Below are 20,474 nucleotides of genomic sequence, written 5' to 3' on the forward strand. Positions count from 1 at the left end.
ATCTCGGGCCACAAAAACAAAACAGTTCCAAAATTTTTATTGGAGATCCAAATGCTTAAAATCAAAAAGAAACAAAAAGGGTGTGTTCTTCAACTCCCCTGGGCCCCTGATAAGATTCTGAGCCTTTAAATCATCCTGGTTCCTTAATTGTCCAAAAGTACTCCTCGGATCCCATTGTTAGAACCACTGCGTGTCCGCTAGAAGAATGAAGAAAGACAATTAACAGAAAATTTACGTCAGTACAAAGTCAGCTTTCAAAGTTGTGAGAATCTTATCGTCGGACTGAAAAGTTTTTTTTTTTTTAAGATTACTTCTAGTACTGTAGTTTCGCATACTTGTAGATGTAGAGGAATTGAACCACTGACGCAGGGCCCGGTTACCGAGATTGACGGAGTGAAGTTTCCGATTGTTATTAAAGTGTTGTCTGCAAGTTATTTCGTGCATGAGGTGTCGCTGAATAGAGAGTTGTCTTTGGAATGCATCATTCGAGCGCACACTTCAAAAATCAAACCAGGGTCGCTTGATCTTATGGGTTCTTTGTTCACAAACGAAAGCTGACCGTATTTCTCCACAGCATATCAAAAGATAGCAACAAGCAAAATAAATTATTCAAGTAGCACTTTGCTGTAAAGACGTCTTGTTGGTTGTATTCCTAAGAGACGTTTCTTTGCAAATGGAAACAGTTTTATCTATTACTATTATCACAAAATAACTATTATTGCTTTAACAACAAACACTTCAAGTTATAACTTTACAGATAAAATCATTTGCATATCCGGGGTGTTGATAATGCAACTAGACATATGTACAATTGTACATTTTACAACATACAGGCTTTGTTTGACTACAAACAACTTTCATAGAATCCACTTCTGTTTGAACTATATAGGAGTAATCTTACTCAACAGATTACTTTCCCCTGTACAGCTTCTGAGAAGCAAAAAAGTAACTTCAAAGTTTATTCAATATTTTGGAATGATTTATTGTATGTTGCAATGTCGTATGCATAAAACTTTTTCCTGATATCCCTAACTTAGGATCTGGTGTCTCTGAATATTAAATCCACAACAAAGTAGTTATCGAGACTAATGTCTGTTCGATGAAAGCGTTGTCATTGTTTATAGATTGTACTTTAAGAAAATCATTTACAGTATTGCTAAATCTGCATATTCAATGCAAGGGGTGGCCAAAGTGCGACCCGCGGGCCTCATGAGCCCCATGGCTTGGCTCCTCACCTATGATGAAAGTAAATTAGCAGTAACACAACAGTGACGTATTTTAGAAAGAAAAAACATTTTGAACGGATTTGTTTAATTTTGCTATTCAAAATATATACAAAAGTAAAGGGCTTTAAATAATAGTTGCACAGCAGCCTGCAAGACAAGAAGTAACGGCCAGCCAACAATTGAGTTCTTTTTTACATTGATTCAACGCCTGCAGACTTTGAATCAATGTAATAAAGGACTAATTTGCTGGCAGAACGGCTTTAAATATTTCAACGCAAACTTGGACAAATATAATCGTTTAAACGAATTTAAATAACTTTTAACAAATAAATGGAACAGACGAGCCTACCACAAATAGAGGATAGTGCTAACTGATAAACATCATTGTTGTATATCATGTGTTGTATATCGTATTTGTAGTTGCACCACTGCGGAGCGCGTACCTACAGCAATACAGCAGTTTATGCTAAATGAGGGATGAAGAATCTTTTGAATGAGATGCAATTATTAACCGTAGCGAACTTTATGCCAACTTACAAGTTTTACTTTTGACTGGAGGCCGCGCTGTTTGTTTAAATGGTCGTGTTAACAAATAAAAAACTTTGACAACCCCTGATTTAAAGTGCAGAAGAGGCAAAAAGCTTCCACAGAAAACACTTGCCCACGCGTCATGGAACAGTTTCCTTGCATTGTACTCTGGTAGTTTTTGATGTAACCTTTTGTTTCGCAACAAACCAAAGCTACGTCACCACCAGTTAGGTTACAATATCACGTTAGCAAGGAAAACCTTTTGATCCGTTAATCTTGGCTCATACAATCCCAAATGATCTCAGTTGGGGCTGCGGTGATTGAGACAAACGGTCATGGGGCTGGAAACTATATGTCAACGGTAAGCAGAATTTGAAAGCTGAATCCTTTTTATTAATATTTCGCGTTGAAATACGGTATATTTGAGTTAACACTGTGACTAGAGTTAGCTTCTCCTGATAGCGTGTTGATCTAGCCAGAATCACTTTCAAAAACCTTGGCCGCATTCAAGTAACATCACTTGCCACGCCCTACAGCAGATACACACACATAGCCTTGGAACTTCTACTGAAGGGTGTCTTTACCGCATAACAGCCCATTGCGTTTTTACATGATCATTATTATTACGTTATAATATCTCTATGCCATACCACCTCTCTCCACATACCTCTACACTTTTTGGAAGTGTATGAAAAGAATGCTCAACTTTAAACTCATCATTATTCTCTAACGCTTTTAACATTGTGTAGACTTGTTTCGAAAAATAGCAATCACGCTTGTTTGTTCTTCTGCAACTTTCTTACACATTTCAAATCATTTCCTTAATGCAAAACCAAAGGTGTTTGCTACTGGGAGTAGTTCCGATAACGCTTAAATTAGTCTAGTTTCTAAAATGCCTGAGATTTTTAAATGAGATAGGAAATAGAATAATGAAGAAAAGCAATTCTTGTGTCGTCTAATGATGTCGTCATTTCTGGTGCACCAACCAGAAACGACTATTCAAAGATGAAAACAATGACTCAATTGTATTGCTCCATTCTTTGTGATGTCATATCCAATGCAATATACAGCTTGTGCTATTATGGCAACACAATAATGAGAGGTGGACATTGTACAGCTTCGCCATCTGTTGTCCTATATACGATGCAAAATGTAGATCAACTTTACTTTTCATTGCAACATTAAAAGCATGAACGTGTGTGACGCAATACGACTCCAACTGACTAATTCGTTAATCCTCCATTGTGTGGTCACAAGACCACTTGTTTTTCGTCACAATATATGTCACAATAGGTTAGTGTAGTGGTAGTGCTACTTAATCTTTTTACTATCAACCCCTTTTCAAAAACCAAACAAATACAGCTTTCAATCAAAATAAAACAATCCAAGATTTCATAATCACAGCAAAAATAAAATAGGAAGGCTTGTAAGCTACTGTTTTTGTTATCAAGCAGCAGCAGATCACAAAAAAAAAACACTTGGGAGACACCAAACTTCCAATAAAAATGTAAGAGGCAAATTGGGTAATGCAAAAATCGAGATTAAAAGTAGAAAAAATTATAGTTGGAAGTCCGAAAGCTTACCATCAAAAACGTTTGAGCAATTGTGTTTTAGTTCAGTCACTTGTTTTGTGAGTTAGTATATATTTTTCATTTATGAATTGTACTTTGCGTTCAACATAATCATTATTTTGCAATTGACTTTGCATTTGCATAATCATCCAAGCTAGATATCTGTGGAAGTTGGACTAACAAGCTTTGATTTAACGATAAGGATAAGACTAAAACCGTTTTGATGACAAAAACTTATCTGAATAGTTTATTTTTGAAGCAGTTTTGAACAGCCTTTGATATGATAAATAATTATGTCAATAACTATGTCCCTGTTTTAATAACTATGTCACCACACCAACGACATCTTGGCAATGTAGGCTATCACTTACCAGTTCACTTTAGACCACTGTGATACGATATCATGCAGCACCTTATTTTTCCATCGAGCAAGTCTCAACGTTAGTATTTTGTCTTTTCAACCAGGACATCTTTTACAGAATGCACTTTCTTCTTCTTTTCTACTTGTTTAATTCCTTCTTATGTTCAAGGTCGTTGAGAGGATAATTTGGGACCGGTACCAATATACAACAAAATATGATGATGTTAACAATTCCTTCTCTTCAAAAAAGTCATGCTGGGACATTTAGACAACTCCATTGTACAGGGTGGGCCAAAAGTAGGCTTACAGTTATAGCCTAAAAAGTAGGGTTTGGGTCTAAAAGTAAATTTATTTTTTTCATGTGGGTACTTTTAAATTTCAAGAATGCTCGTTATATCTTACACAGAAACTGTTCAACAGAAAAGAAACAGCAAAGAAACAGAAAACAGCATACAAAAAAGTTTAGTAACTGTAAGCCTACTTTTGGCCCACCCTGTATATTATGGTTTGTTTTCAATTTGTTTTGAAAGTTTGAGAGTTTTGTTGGGTCAATCCATTCAAGCTATTTATTTTACCATTTCTTTGATGTATAAAGTGTCGAAACAATGCCTTGTAATACACAAATGCATGCATGAAAACGATGTAACTTCTGTTTTGTATTTGCAACTAGTTTCTTATTGCATTAAATGCATTTCTTGTGCCCCTTAGGTTAAGTACGATTGGTTGGGACACTTTAATGCGGCATTTCAAACTTAAAAATAACCATCAAAATATTAAATTTGTTTGTTGAATTGTTTTGAAGATGTGTTCTTTTCACTTGCCGTTGAAGTATTGCTGTTTACAAATCATCAAATTACCAGGTGCCTCTGACTGGAGAAATTTTTTGAAAATGTGTTGCTCAAGATGTGCCCGATTGTTGGACGTTGGATATTCGCTTAATCTTTCCATTTCTTTGCTTGCAATACTAATTCTTTTTTTTATCTACTGAACTACCTAGGCCATAAGTTAGTTCAACATTTTTCCAATATCTCCCGCAGAACAGTCTGGTAAACATTGTTTATGATTTGTTCTCTATTTGCTGAAACTTCAACACCAACATTTCGATTCCTAGATAAAGACATGACAAACGAAGCTACTCTTCAGAATGTATTTTTGAAAGTGCAAAAAAGCTGAGCACCTATTCAGCAATCAATTTATTTATTATTTGCTGAACTTTATCTTCACCATGTAAACATCCATTTGTGTGTTGATGAACCTGTTCACTGTCAGATGGTGAATAAAGATTTGATTTCTTAATAAAACAACAAATTCAAAGAAAATACTCCCTAATCATTTTTATCTTTTCAGCTATATCTCACAAGATCACGAAATGGGAGGCGAGAAGACTACTTTGTTAAAAATAACAATCATTGCATGATAAAACTTTTATTTGCGATTTAGTAAACACTGTTTCACTAGAAAACTTATACCCACCGAAGCGCGACAATAAATTGCTTACGTCATGACACATACACCGACGTTGCCATGAAAAGCAAATCATAATGTGTGTTTGCTGCAAAATAATTTTGACAACTCAATTGTATGTACGTCGCTCCATTGACTTGTCTGAGGCTTATGTCAAACATTTAGTATGTGTAGCAGATAGTTGTAAAGTTGCAGTTATTGGTCTCAAAGCGAAATTTCATCTCGTCGCATTGATAAAGACCGCGTTCGAAACTCCACCACGCCACTTCTTTCAAACATGATTGCATTAGATGAATAATGTAACAAAGTTGTCAAGAACATGATCAGCTGTAGACGTGTGGAAATGATTTCCTGCTCTGTCATTTTTTGCAAAAATATATAAAATGGAATCCCAGATCTTCAGTGTTTTTAAGCGACATCATAGAATCGTTTTATTAATCAGTTTCGTCGGCTGCATAGCCGAGCGGTAAAAGCACTGGCACGACGCTCTAAAGGGCGCCAGTTCGACACCGCTCAAGAGTATGCAGCTGTATCTTTGGCTGGAAACAAAAAGCATGTCTGAAAGGGCACAAAGATTGGCTGACTTGCCTTCCCATCCACTTAATCAAAATTTTCGACCACCGGGTGAAAGTCTGGATACGACGTGGACGATTAATCAGTTCCATCGCGTTTTTTGAAAATGATGTCAGTTTTTTGAAAATGATCTACGTCATACATGCTTCATGCTTTGATTATCACTCTGTGCAGTTCGAAGAAAGCCGGGAAGCAAACCGATCAATTCTCAACGTGACGACACTTTTGAAGTAACGACGTTATAACTCTCGCTGATGAGATCACAAACAAGAGTGCGATGACGTCACGTCGTCTCCTCCTGATACTTCTCATCCTCATCCTGAAGCACCAATTCCGCGTAATGAATTCCTGATTCTGCGGCAAGCGGATCTATGATGGGATCTTCATCAGGGGATAACTGGAGGACGGCGTAACTAATCTGAATAAGAAGAAGCAGATGACGTTTAATCAAAATCTACTATAAGTTCAATGATAGACGGGTTTCTCATACAATCAACGTATGTAAAAAATGAAAAGAGAAACTCAAACTGTTTGCTTTCACAACTAATGTAAGACGCTTGCTCAGACTTTTTTACTTTGATTATAGTCTGAAAATGTTAAAGCAATGTTAAAATACGTGTGATTTTATAGCTGGGAGAAAACAAAACCTGCAGACAAGTTCAACATTATTAATTGCCTTCCTGGTGATGTGTGATTGCTATGGTTACGAAGCAAGAGGTAAGTAAGCGTGGCCGACCGTATCATATTTTAACCTGACTGTCTTGTTTCGGTATCAAGCACGTTATCACGATAGAGTTTTGCCGCTTCTACCTATTTCTAGACCTCTGCTATGTTTGGCATAATATTTTTTTTCGTTGTGATGGTCAGAAATAAAAACAAACTAAACTAAAATTAAATGTCTAGTGAAAGCGTATCAATTGCAAGTGAAGTAGGCTACATGTGTCGTTGCATTGTGTAGGCTAAATAAAAATCTTCAAAGTTTTAACTACTTGCACACCTCGTTTTTCTCTTCGTTTCTTGGCAGCTGGACGTGAGGGAAGTTAACACCTTCATCTTTATGTTTCTCCAGAGTTGGTTGCGGGAGAGGAAAGCAAGGACTTCCTCCTTTTGACAAAGGCCGCACTATGAGGAAATAAATAAATTGTTACTGGCATTGAATGGACATGCACAGTTTGCTTCTGTTATGACATCACAAGGTGCAATGCAATTATTACATCAGCAACGTAACAGACAGCTGGAGGATGTGATACTTGAGGTAGTGCAATCATTAGGGCCATTTAAAGTCATTAAAGTCATATTTTTTTCTATGCATCAGTAAGTCGTGAAATCAATTTTAAAGCAAAAACCGCATCCCTGTGAGGTATATTAAGAAAGTTATGAAGTCATATAAAGTCATATTTTCCTGGTTAGGTCATAAATCAGCTTTTTAAGTTATATAGTCATATTTTTGAGTTATAAAGTCATACCGTTGTAAACTTTAAATAAAAAGTACCAATTTAAGCGGTGAGGCAATTAAGCACTAAGAAAGTAAGACAATTTCTGATTGAACGAAGGCAAACTGTAAGATTAGCCTACATAACACTTACAGTCACAGACCTATATTTTATGAGGTCACACATTGCATTGTGTTGCAAATCAAAGAGGCCCATGCTGATCTAAATGCCCTTGATTTCGGAAAAGATCCGCTTGAGCTCAAAAATTACAATAAGAAGCGATTGGACAAAAACGATGTGAAACAAATTATGGAGCTACAAAGACAAGACATTTCACCAGCGCTTTATGCAAAACTGCAGAAGTGTCAACCCACATCAGCGTCTGTGGAGCCCTCATTTTCCTTGGTAAAATCATTTTTAAGTCCAAATCGTAACTTCAAAGACTCTAACATTCCACACTACATGAAACTGTACTACAAGCTACAACAGTGGTTTAAAATAAAAATGGATGTGTATTACTGTTATGTTGCGTATGTTTTACTCTTTTGTTCCGCGAGTGACGTTGTTCGCATGTAAAATTAAACGATTTTCACATAAAGTCATATAAAGTCATATTTTCCAAAAAATAAAGTCATATTATTGATTTTTTAAGGTCATATAAAAATGGCCCTAGCAATCATGTAGTAATCTGTCATCAAGTGTCTTGCCAAGACACAGCCACGCATTGTCGAGCGGTGCTGAACTGACGTCCTAACTAGCTTCGAAGCACAAAGAAAGGCTTGAATGGCCGAATCCAATAAAGTATGTAATTATCGCATTCATCATATCCCCTATCTAACCATATTTACTGCGAATTTATAGATTATCTGTTTTTACTCTTACCTGAATCTACATACAAAGCGTTGGAATCGTTCTGCAGCCCTGTCCCGGATGTGCCTGGCTGCATAGCAACCTCCTGTGACATCACGGTTGCTATGTTTTCATATTTCCCCTGGAACAGAAGTGCATTGGTTAATTGAAAGAGTATTCATATTTCTTCGCACAAATTTTACATCAAACGAAAGAAAGAAGACGTTTAAAACCAGCCTCATCGACACAAACGCAACGACTAACCAACGCTGAAGTAATCCTAACATGATTTCAAGAATCGTCTTACTTCTTTAGTTGGTGTTTTGCCGGAATATACTTTTGGATAGGAGTTGATAGGAATTCGTTCTTCTGCAAACAAACTCAGTTAAATAAAAATAATGTTATGGTTTTATCGCTCTACAACAGCTAAGGTCTTTCAGAGACAGGGCTTATTTTCGATTGTTTTACTGTATATCAGATTTACAATGTCATCACATTATTAATAAACTTATTCTCACTGCGTTATGAAAAAAAGAACACAATCAGTGCCGTTTTTAAAGTGTTTGGTGTGGCCCGACCTGGAATCGATCTCAGATCTAATAAGACTAGAACAGAAGACGAAACCAGTCGGCCACTGAGCTGGTTAAGCTTCAGATTGTCAAGCTTGTCTTTCACAAAAGCAAGAGCAAGCTTGTTTTGAGGATGCGCTGTTGGTAGAGCACAAAATACCGATGAACAGAAAATTCCTATATTGTTGCTGAAATCTTTATGCACCAGATTATGTAAAACACAATACACAGATAAATTTTCTGCCTTAAATATTTCCTATCCAATGATGAAAATAGTCGGATCTGCTGCATCAGCTACAATACATCGGCTGTATAGCCGAGTGGTGAGAGCGCTGGAACGGCAATCGAAAGGGCGCCAGTTCGACACCGCTCAAGAACATGATGCTTTGCCTTTGGCAGGACACTTAAAGGCATGCCTGAAGGTGCGCACAAAGATTTGCTTTCTTCCCGTCCACTAAATCTTCAACCACCGGGTGTAAGCCTGGATACGACAAACAAAAGCTACAATAAGCGACATACCATTGAACTAGCGAAGGTAACTAGCTTTGGAGTTGTGGTAGTGACTGGTAGACTGCAATCACCACGTAACTCGTAACTTCACAGCATCATAAATATAGTTTAAAAGGTAATAAGCTGGTAAAAATTGAGTAGAACCTAATAGACTTTCAATTGTTTCCGCGCCACACAAATAACAACTAGATTTGCTGCATCGCTGTTTGATTGGCCCCACTTACCTTTTCTAATATTCTGAGAATTAATGCGGGACTTGTCAATCTGGGCATAGGGGCGGTCATCTAAAAAACAGACTAGGTCAAATAAAGCGACGTGCATCTGCTCCCAGCAGATGAAACATTTCAAGTGGCTGCAAGCAAAAATTTCAGATGTCAACTTTGGTGATTAGGTTTGACGCAGCGGTGCACAACCACCAAAGTATACACAACTACCTGGAACTAAAAGTATTCAAAAGACTTTTTCTCGGTCTAAAAATAAGCATTACATCCAATCGGTCACACTTGAAAATAATATGAAACGTGATTTAGGTTTGTAAACCCACAGATAATAAAGTGTGGCACAAAATAATCGGGTCAAAGTAGATGTGACATAAATCTAAATTGAAATGATTAGGTCTTCATCGTGGTTTGTTAAACGTTGTGAGAACGTTATTTTTGGATGAAATATCCAATCATTTCAAGGTTTGTTTACAATTTCACAACAAGTTGATGCAAGAAGTCTCTCACATTTGATTATGTCGTGATACATTATGACGTGATACATACCACTAGAAACAACCCCGACGTTAGCAGAGTCGATCGACGCGTATGTGTTGTCCTCCACACAAATCTACAGTACAAGCAAAAAAACAGTATTGAGGGTGATATATTTGGTCAATCAGGAAGACGTGTCGTTGCCATCTATCGGGTGCTCAACGGTGTATTCATTCCAGCACTTCCAATGATTAATCTTTTGATAGCACAAGGGCAGATCCAGCGAGTAGTCTTAAGGGAGTAATTTTAACAAAACACAATGATGGGTAGGTCTACATTAATCCAACTTTGTAAAGACACTGTGAAGAAAGTTATTTTTCTTTGTTTTAGAGAGTTAGGATTAGCCCCAATCAACCCTCCCCACTGGATCCGCCAATGGGATACGATACGCTCCTTGTCGTCGTACGAGGTCAGCAAAAAAATGGAGTTTCTCGTCTAATTGTATCAAATAAAAATCCAAACTTAATTAAACTGACAATCTTAGGTAGCTCTAAAATCCTGGTAGGCTAGTCAGCCATCCATTCGTTTCAACATTTCAAATAGTTAACCTTTTTTTTCCGACAGAGTCAAAAACAATTACAACAAACTACGTCACAACGGTTCAAATGTAAAAAGTAATGAACCTGGTGGTAGCTATGAAAGGTCAGACTGTTGCCGTTAGGTCGCGCTCTTCGAACAGTGCTGCCAATCGAGTCGCTTGTTCCAATTGGCGTGATGTAACCTGGAGGATGCATTGTTCGTAATCGCGGTTCCACTCGGTAATCGCTTTTATTGTTATTGTGTATTGAATCTTTTAGACCAGGAGTCGGGAACCTTTTTAGGCAAGAAAGCCTTGACAGCTACATTTGTACATCGTGCGCCCCGTTAGCTCAGTGGTAACGCACCCGGCTCAAGATCGCGCGGCGCAAGTTCGACTATCGAGGTGTGCGCTTGAGCAACGCACGTCAAGGTCTGCTCTCCATTCAGCGGCATCTAGTGAATGGAATAATTCCCAGGCAACAACACTTCAACAATCGGAAAACTTCACTCTGCCCATCTCGGCAACCGACCCTGCGTCAAACTCAAGAGCCTCATGCGAAACTACCAGGAATAACCAATCAAGGCTAGTCAGTCCGAGGATAAAGACTCAAAACCAACCAACCCACCATGTAGGAATGTATAATTTCCATGAGAGGATTGATAGCCATAATAATACTTTAGCACTCAATACAACCATGATGCAAGTAACATCCAGTGGCAGCTGGTTAGTTGTAAAAGTGGAGCCGCATGTTCGTTGAAGACGATAAAAACAATGGGAGGTCTATAGGGATCTCCCGAAAAAAAAGAAAAATTACATTTAATTTGGTGCTTTCTGAAAGTATTTTCACGTCTAAATTGTAATGAGAAGTTAGGATAAAACTTTTTCCGAGTCAGATGCCGTCATCAAAAGAGCCATATAAGGCTCGCGAGTCATGGGTTCCGGAATCCTGTTTTATATTGAGTGTTACATTCGTCAATATATAAATTATTATATAAGGCTCGACTTGTGCCGTTGTTAACTTGCACATGCAGTGCTGAGATCCATTCTTATTAGGAAAATATGTATCACTATAATTGAAAACAATACAAATTTTCATTTGAATTTACAAACAATACAATACAATGATATCAATAAATATTTCCCACAAAAATACCAAGTGTCATTGTAGAACAAGAAAATACATTGACAATGCATTTGACTGGGAAGATAACTTTGTGACTCACTGTTGTTAGGTTGATTCTCGTCGCTGGAGACACCATCGCAACAGCATGCTGGCAATTTTGTACGAATTTCTTGGCACAATCTAAAAACAAATGAAAAGCAACGGATCAAACTACTTAAAAATATTTGTAGTTGATTAAACGATTGTTAGGATCGCCCGACTCCACAGCCTTGGTTAAAATCTCTATCTTTATTACTCCACCGCACCCGTTGGGTTGAACCGTCGTGATGGAAGTGAGTGTTTAATAAACTTTGTACGTTTATGAGATTGCATATCATAAAGAAAGATGGTGAGAGGGATGTTTGTTTTATCTGCCTTTCTAATACGAGTCGAGAAAAAGAAACACAATTACATAAAAATCAAAATATAGCAATAGAAAGGTCTGGCAGCACCGAACAACCTTGTGGTTAACCAGTCAAGGTGCTGCCATAAAGAATACGTTGGTTCCAGAAAGAGATACAAACAGCAAATTTTATCGGTTGCTTTTGTTGGTTAACTTAATGAGATCGGTTGAGTGAGTTTGAAAACGTTATTTGTCGCCGCAAGTTTTGAAATTTCACAAATGTACAGTAGATGCGAGCGACCTATTTTAGTCTGATGCTGCGAGTTCGCTGTGAGGAACGGTTTGCACTAGATTTCGGAACACAGTTCCCTAGTGATGTGCTATGACGAACTTTTGAAATATTTGAAACAACCGTTTTTAAAGTTTAAAAGGTGAAATGTATGCTAAATGTTGCTTTATCTCTGCTTGAGAATAAATAAGATGTTCAAATGTTATAGAGTTGATCAAAGGTTGTAACATGCCTGGTAAACGGCCTCATTCAATTTTCAAAATAAGATATTTCACTAAAAGAACCTTGTTATATCGATAACTCCTTACCTTGTTTCAAGCAACCGCTTCACTCTGACCCTCCTGCAGCAGATGAGGATCATAATCGCAACAACGATCGCTCCAACTCCACCCCCCAGAACGGCTGGAATGATGCATTTGAATTAAATTAATCTTTTCATCTTCTAAGCATCTTCTAAGCATTTGATCCGCCCCGTTAGTTCAGTGGTTAAATGCTCGACTCAAGATCACGCAGCGCTGGTTCGGTTCTCGGGGTGTGCGCTTGAGCAACGCATTCTAAGATCTCCATTCAACGGTACTTAATGAATGGAATAATTCTCCGGCAACAAGACTTCAACAATCGGAAACTTCACTCAATCTCGGTAACCGGCTCTGCGTCAAGAGCCTCTACAAGTATGCGAAACTACCAGGAATAACCAATCAAGGCTTTGTCAGTCAGAGCAGGGTTTCCCAAACTTTTTTGGGCCACGGACCACTATTTCTGAATTTTTTTGGGCCACGGACCAGTAATTTTTCGTAAACAACTTTTTAACTGCAACGAAGGTGCAACAAGTAAGATTTACGATACTGGATACTGGATAGCAAAAGCTTTCGAAATCATTTAAGTTGTAAAGAACTGCGGCAATTATTTTTGACAGGGTAAGTAGCCTACTGTACATTGTACAACGTATATGTGTGACTTTTTAATTTGTTGTCATATCGCCACGGACCACCTGTGCAGTCGTCGCGGACCACCAATGGTCCACTGACCACAGTTTGGGAAAGCCTGAGTCAGAGGATAAAGATACTAACCATCAACTAAGCATGCTGACAAGGCCTCAAACTTTACTTTTGATTACATATGAAGCAACTTTGTTGTCGTTGTCAAAAATCTTTGTTTTAATAATGTTTTAACTAAGATAAAAAGATTAAGTCGTTGTTTATTATGTTTTACTGCTTTGGCTAGTTTTAATGCATTAATTGTATGTTGGGAATGGTAGGAGATAATGCGTCTATGTAGATTTTGTATGATTTCATGTCAATAATCTGTCTATTTATACGATTTAAAGGATTCACATCCTTGTCATTTATTAGAGGAGGACCAATATTCGGACTAATCTCAGTAACTACATCAGCAGAGTTCCAGGAGAACTCGGTATTGAGCAATTTATTATAGCGGCTGATCCAGGCTCCAATCTTATCAGCGTCAGAGAAACCAATGCTATTGTTGTCACATCTAATACATTTCTTGCCTACTATACATCACTCTTTCTCCTTCTTCTTTATGATAATCTAACAAGAAAATATTTTACATTGTAACTAATGAGAGTAAACTTTGAATTTTGCGTGATTGGACTTAAATAAATAAATCTGCCTGTCTTGGATAATGAGACTCGAGACTGCGCTCTGGTGGTAACCCCATTTAGTTGAGGAAACGTCGCTAATCTGGGGTGGTAAAAGATATACTCTGGCCTCAAGGGTCAGCACAAAAAAGAACAAATAAACGATTTGATTTGATCAACTCTTATGAACCTACCAATGACAGTGATCGTTCCATCCGGTGTTCCACTATCAAGTTGCGTCGTTGTTGTCGTCGATGACGTCGTAGTCGTGGATGACGTCAGTGCTGACGTGAGAGAAAGCGTGGTTTCGTCTCCTAATAATTACGTAATCTTAAGCAGTTAGCTCATGGTCGAGAACAATGGCGCATTGTATCCAAACCTCAATGCGAGGAAGGAACATAATGATGATGAGGTCCCCACGCTAATGCTGTTTTACATTACATTTACAACAAAAATATTTCCTGTTAATCAACAGCATTTATCAAAATAATTATATATGATTGATTGATTGATTGAATTTTTATTCTCGGACTGGGAAAATTTCTTGCAGAGCTTAATCCTGGCAGCTTCACATACTTGTAGAGGCTTTGAATCAATGACGCAGTCCCGTTTGCAGAGATTGACAGAGTGAAGTTTCCGATTATTGAAATATTGGCGCCGGGGAATTATTCCATCCATTAGATGCCGCTAAATGGAGAGCAGTCCTTAACGTGCGTTGCTCAAGCGCACACCCTGACAGTCGAACCAGCGCCGTTTATGAAAATTATGAATATCTCATTTAAAACAATGAAAACTATTAATACTACAAAAAGTGCTCAATGCCAAGCAAAAAGGCAAAGCAGTAACTACATTTGATTGAATATCTCATTTATAAATTTAATTTTCCATTTCCAGGTAAATATGATCTCATAACAACTTGTGATGAGTCTGCTCCCTTGCTTTAGAATTAGATGAATTCTGTGTTGCAAGTTCTAGATTGCTACAGACAAGAGAATGATGTAATTACAGTGATATTAAATTAGACTGAAATAATTATGCAAACTGTACCTGTCGTACTTTCAAAGACAACTTCTTCACACAGTGGGTAGCCAAAGGTGCTGGTGCTTAGCGTTTGTCGTCTGCTCCACTTGGTGTGGCGGTCCATCACTTCCAACCCGCTTGATTGCTGGGTAAGCAAAATCATCTGCAGGACAGAATATTAACTTAGAAATGTTTTGTTCATTCGTGCTGGTTGTGGGTGAGAGGCCTTCCACAGGGAGCCACAAATTGTTCATTTAAAAACATTAAAAATTAAAAAGTAATATTCAACTTTAAAAGCAACAAAATATTACACTTTTAAAGCAACTAGACTTAGCCTACGTTTAAAAAAAAAATTAACTTTTTAATTTGAAACTAACAAACCCCAAAAACAGAAGATATGAAAGTCAGTTACCAGTATCTCAAAAAGATCTCTCCTATATGACAGCCTACTGTGGCTGACTGTAGGCCTATCTACTTTCTAGGCTGCACTTTTGTGAACACTTTCATGATGTGTTTGAAATAGTGCTTATGAGTAAGTTATTATAGAAGCAAGCAGCTACTTTTATTTCACTCAATTACCTTTGACGTAACAGCATGAATCTATTTTGACAAATACAGGTCAGAAGTACGCTTATGACGCATCAATAGCACCAGTCACGTCACAATGGAGTAGCCTATATAATATACAGTGTACTATCTTAGTTTATTGATTATGTCAATTCTTAATTGATTGAAATTCTAGTTTACCTCTTCTGTTGGAGTTTCTTTAAGCACAGATCCCACCCAGACATCAGCATCAACAGAGATCCCAGCCTCCAAGTTGAGGTAATTCGTGGCGGCGATGATGAGTTCTTCCGAGCTGAGGATCGCGAGTCGGCCGCGATGTTTCTTGCACGTCATCTTTGCCTCGGTTCCAGATTGTGGCGTTTTTATAAGTTCGTAACATTTCCCCTCAAAGAGAAATGAATGGTTCCCACACTTGTTCACATCGATAATAACTGAATAAAGTAAAGATGTGAAAACTGATCGGTTATTTCATGGTCAGTGACTGATCAACAACAAAACATTGAACTAGTTAAGGATATCAAAGCGCATTCCATTGAACGTAAGAGGGCAAAAATCATGTTTGGTTTGGAAATATGTAGGCTTGTTCATAAATTAGTGAAAAAGAAAGTAAAAGAACAGGCAGCATCAGGCTATAAACCAGATCGTTTGTATCTGCATTTGTGACGTAAACAACGATCATGCTGGGAAAAGTGCAACTCAATCCCAAATGCCAGTGCAAACCTCTAGTTGCCTACCCAGCGAATCCTCAGCATCAAGCTAGACAAGTCGTTTGTATCTACATTTGTGAAGATAGTAAAAAAAGATTTGCAATATTTTCTTGAAATAATCAGTGTTGCTTTTAATTTCCTAATTTCACTCGGAATTACAAAGGAAGTAATGATCTCATGAGTGCAGATCGCGACAGCATTTCTGCTTAAGATTGGATTCATCTTTTTGGATTTTTTTTATTTGTTGTAATGTATACCCTATTACTCTCATGCCAGCTGGTGGTGCGGCTACTAGATTAAGCAAGTCGTTTATTTTGTAAACTGAGGCACTAAACAAAGATGAAGTTAATTTAACGTTATTCGCTTAGGTAACAGACACTTACTTTTGGGAGCTTGGCAGATGTATTGGTGGAATGTGGCGCAAGAAATTGTGTTCCACGTTGTAAACTTTGTTCCTGTTCCGCTTTTCAAGGCACCACAAGATGACGTCAACGGGAATTCCCCGTTTTGTAGCATTGCTGCGCCTTCAAAATTAGTCTGTATTAGCAAAATGTCATGCGCAGTCTTCACTGGTTCAGCACGGGAAGATGTAACACAACTCAATAACTCATAGAAGATTTGAATGTCTGAAGAGTAACTTGGATGGCATGCAGTGCCGGTCTTTGGGGTGTGCAAACCGTGCGATCGCACAGGGCCGCAAATTAGGGGGTCGCAATTTACTCAGAAAATGCAGTAATTTTGTCATTTCCAATGGAAAAATTCAACAAAGGAATTAACAACAAGAAAACATAGAGACTCAACTAGTGCAACCTATTTCGTTCCCTGAACATTTCGTACCCTGAAAAGATCGAGAAAAGAAAACAAAGCCGAAGTTGCTGATCGGAGTTGCCGCAAACATTTCAAAATTTCCCTCAATTTCTTCAGGGAACGAAATAGGTCGAAATTTGATTTTGTTACTCCGATTTCAGCGTACGAAATCGAGGTACGCATTTTTCAGGGGACGAAATAGGTAACATCCAGATTCAACATAGAGACATAGCTTTATTTCCGAAAAATGTCAAAGAAAGCATGATATCATCCTTTAGCTATGCCACCGGACAGCACCATTTTACAGTAATATTCATACCCAAATTTTTGTTGAACATGCTCTCAGAATGCCCCAAATTTACAGTAAGTTGTCAAACTTTCTGGGGGAGGTCACCCAGCCGCTGGGTGTTGCCTTCAGCGACCACGCCGTCAGGCTTCGACCGCCGACTGTCAAACCACTCCCCATCCCCTTTTAAAATACCTAGGTACGCTACTGAATTGGATCATTGTCATTAGGGCCTGCAAAGCATAGGCTTTTCCGCACAGGGCCTGAAATACCTTAAGACCGCACTGATGGAATGGTAATAAATTGTCCGATACCATGCATCAAATCTAAGCCTCAAGTAAAAAAATATACCTTTGCAAAGACACCCAATTTTGATGAAAAGGATAACGCAGAGACACAGTATGTGAAAGGAATGTTTGTTCGTGTTTGTCACTATAAAAGTCTTCAAGTGAAAATGACAAGCACACAATTTGTCAGAAAACTCTAGGAATGCTTTTCGGAATAATAAGCAAGTTAACAAGTTCAGCTTTGCCAAAACTTCATTGTAGGCATAACCGGAATTAGCATTAAATAAATAAGAGAAAGAAAAAGGATTTCTCACAAGTGGAAACAAAAAAGGCAAAAATCAGCACCTCCAATAAACTATCAAGAGAATGAAATATCTTCTGGCACGTGTCATACCCACAACAATGCTTGATATGAACAACTCGGTTGCAGTTTTTTTAATCCAAACGAATTTATTCTCACACGAGTTACTTCAATCATAAACAGCTAAAAATCGATTTCGATCAGCTAGGAGCTAGATCATCTTCAGTTAAGTTTATTCAAATAGAATAATATACTAGCAGCTATAGATTTCAATTCGCGTACCGATGAATTGCCCGTTCTTCCAAGTGCAATTCTGTTTTCCAACTTGGCATCTCAGATCTACCCAAATATTATCCGTGTTGATATTTTGTATCCGGGACACCACTGACGTCAGTTCTTCTCGTTGTGATATCCGAGCTAGGTATCCCCTGTACGTAGCGCGACACCACGTGTTGGCACTGGACTGATCTTTTATATTGTTCTCAACGTGAATATAGCACAACGCAGTGTTCTGTGGAAGCAATACATGGTTGTCATGCAGCAGCTAATTGAAAACAAAGTAACCTGTTTATCTTTTCACTTTTATCCTTTTCCTGACTTCTTATCTTATGTCGTGACAAACTAAACATTTTTTTAATCGTGGAATGGTAAATACGCAACGGAACTAAACTGAATGAGAATTTCAATTTACGTAATTAGGTTTCAGACCTATGTTGTAGTTACAATGAATTTCCAATTCCATATTTAGATTTATAAAAATATAAGTGTGGAAAGGATCGTCTGACGTATCGCATGGTAGTTGCAGTAGGCTATATCTTGTATGTATTTTTTCTTTTTAAAATTTTCTTCGTGTGACTGTAGCCTAGGCTAAGTTACAAGACGTTGCAAAAAAAGTTAGGCTACAATGTAACCCTTCATAAATATAATCTTTAGAAACTGTAGCTAGATCCCGGATTTGAATTGAAAGTTTTCGTCACAAGATCTGAAGTTTGACTCCAATAGTTACCAGGTCAGATGCATATCCGAGTGATTGGAGTCCTGGTTTGAAGTTCAAAAAGGCGTCGGTTCTACACTTAAATAACTTGTTTCGGTAAATAACTTAACGTTTGCATTTTGTCGCTTTTACTTTTTTCTCTACCTTAGCTATGTTGATCGACGTGTAGGCTATTGCTTTTCCTGAGATGGTCAGAAATAAAAACAACTGAACTGAACATTAATGTAGATATAGAAGTTTATTAATTTACTACTGTCCATCTAGAACAATTTGTCGTATTTACACAGTTAAAGTGTCAAAGATATTGAATCAATGTAAGAAAAACGATGTTTTTCTTTGGCAGGATGGCTAATATTAACACAAATAAACAAATAACCTAACCTTGCCGCAAAAAGCAAAACAAATTTAGCCTACCTTTCCAAACAATTTTGTCAATCCAATTCCAGAGGGTGACGTTGGACATCTCTCCTCAATCGATAAAAACGATTCGAATAAAGTAACTAAGACTGCAAAACCCAGCAAACCATTGCAATTCATTTTTCTGATCTTGTGCAAACAATTAAATGACAAAGGTGAAAGCTACTATACATTGGAACGTTACAGTATTAAAACTAGTCTATCCTTAATAGCAAAGCCGACTAAAAGAAAACGTAAAATTTAAATCAAACGCGTTTTGTCGCTTCTACCATTTTCTAGGCTTGTGTTTGCGTATTGTTTTCACTGTAATGGTCAGAAATAAAGATAACTAAACTGTACATTTGGTCGAATTTCAATACTTTCAGAAACTAGAAATCACTTTCTACTGATCACTTTTTACCTTTGGTTTTGTTTTCCAAATCCTCAATAATGGGCGACATGCTGCCGCATGCTTTCATAAGAATCATGACAATCTTCCACGAAGTAGGCTAAGTCAGCCTTTGATATCCAGGAATTGTATTATAACCTTTACTGTTGGCATAACAAAGTTCCAGGTGAACTTTATTATTCTACGTGTTAATTCAAGCAAAATATCGCTTGTTTTGAAGCTTTTCGTTGAAATGCTTAGGCTACTAAATATACTGCACGGTCCTTGCAAAGAAAAAGACTGTTTGCCCTTGACACATGACGTCAGATTTGTGATTTTAAAAAGCGTTTCTTCCCAAAGTGTTATTCCCTTTAAAATTCTTTGGTGTTAGCTCGGGTTAGAACGTCATGAACCGCGTTAAACTATCGTTTTGTCATCCACGTGCCATTGTGACGCGTGTATGTAAATTGCATGATCATAATGAAAACGACATCAACTGACCAATAAAATAAGCTATTGTAATGTCCTCACAGAAACATTTTGTTTACATTTCAGCTGTTCGCCTGTAGTTGATTGCCCCTCGTTACGTCAAGAAACAGGAAAGTACTTCACAGTGTAGATTCAAACGATCTGTTATAGCCTGATGCTGCGGGTTCTTTTTGGGAAAAAAGAACCCGCAGCATCAGGCTATAACAGATCGTTTGAATCTACACTGTGAAGTAAGCAACGATCATGCTGCTAAAAGCGAAACTCATTCAACAACAGGAAAGTACTATAAAGCATAGACAGATAATTGATAGCAACTTGATAGGATTGAACTGCATAATTCAAAAACAATACATAAAAAAAGATAACTGCATAAATAACATTTTCGGTAAAACTTTCTGAGAACGTTCGAATTTATGCAGTTATCCTTTATTATATGTGTGATAACGTCATCCTAACGTAGCATATCAATAACTTTAAAT

At 37.6% G+C, this 20,474-nt stretch overlaps 1 protein-coding gene across 1 annotated transcript; it reads right to left on the bottom strand.

The window, feature by feature from the left end:
* Positions 1 to 5,162: 5,162 nt before the first annotated feature.
* Positions 5,163 to 14,063, bottom strand: LOC145782056 (uncharacterized). The gene is made up of 10 exons (XM_082593792.1): positions 13,948 to 14,063; positions 12,462 to 12,555; positions 11,583 to 11,662; positions 10,463 to 10,560; positions 9,852 to 9,915; positions 9,309 to 9,368; positions 8,313 to 8,374; positions 8,039 to 8,147; positions 6,721 to 6,845; positions 5,163 to 6,141 (listed from the first exon to the last, which is right to left on the bottom strand). Exons 2-10 carry the CDS (start codon positions 12,512 to 12,514, stop codon positions 6,007 to 6,009), a joined length of 786 nt encoding a protein of 261 aa, XP_082449918.1. The 5' UTR covers positions 12,515 to 12,555; positions 13,948 to 14,063; the 3' UTR covers positions 5,163 to 6,006.
* Between the last annotated feature and the right edge of the window lie 6,411 nt (positions 14,064 to 20,474).

The sequence above is a fragment of the Aplidium turbinatum genome, chromosome 1 (genome assembly GCF_918807975.1).
Source record: "Aplidium turbinatum chromosome 1, kaAplTurb1.1, whole genome shotgun sequence".
In the NCBI taxonomy this organism is placed as follows: Eukaryota; Metazoa; Chordata; class Ascidiacea; order Aplousobranchia; family Polyclinidae; genus Aplidium; species Aplidium turbinatum.

What these genes read in the sequence shown, in the direction of transcription:
- LOC145782056 (XM_082593792.1), bottom strand. Translation starts at nt 12,514, where the DNA reads ATGATCCTCATCTGCTGCAGGAGGGTCAGAGTGAAGCGGTTGCTTGAA. An exon ending in AAGCGGTTGCTTGAAACAAG is followed by an intron (nt 11,663 to 12,461) that starts GTAAGGAGTTAT and finishes ATTTGTTTTTAG; the next exon opens with ATTGTGCCAAGAAATTCGTA. An exon ending in TTCTCAGAATATTAGAAAAG is followed by an intron (nt 8,375 to 9,308) that starts GTAAGTGGGGCC and finishes GTTTGTTTGCAG; the next exon opens with AAGAACGAATTCCTATCAAC.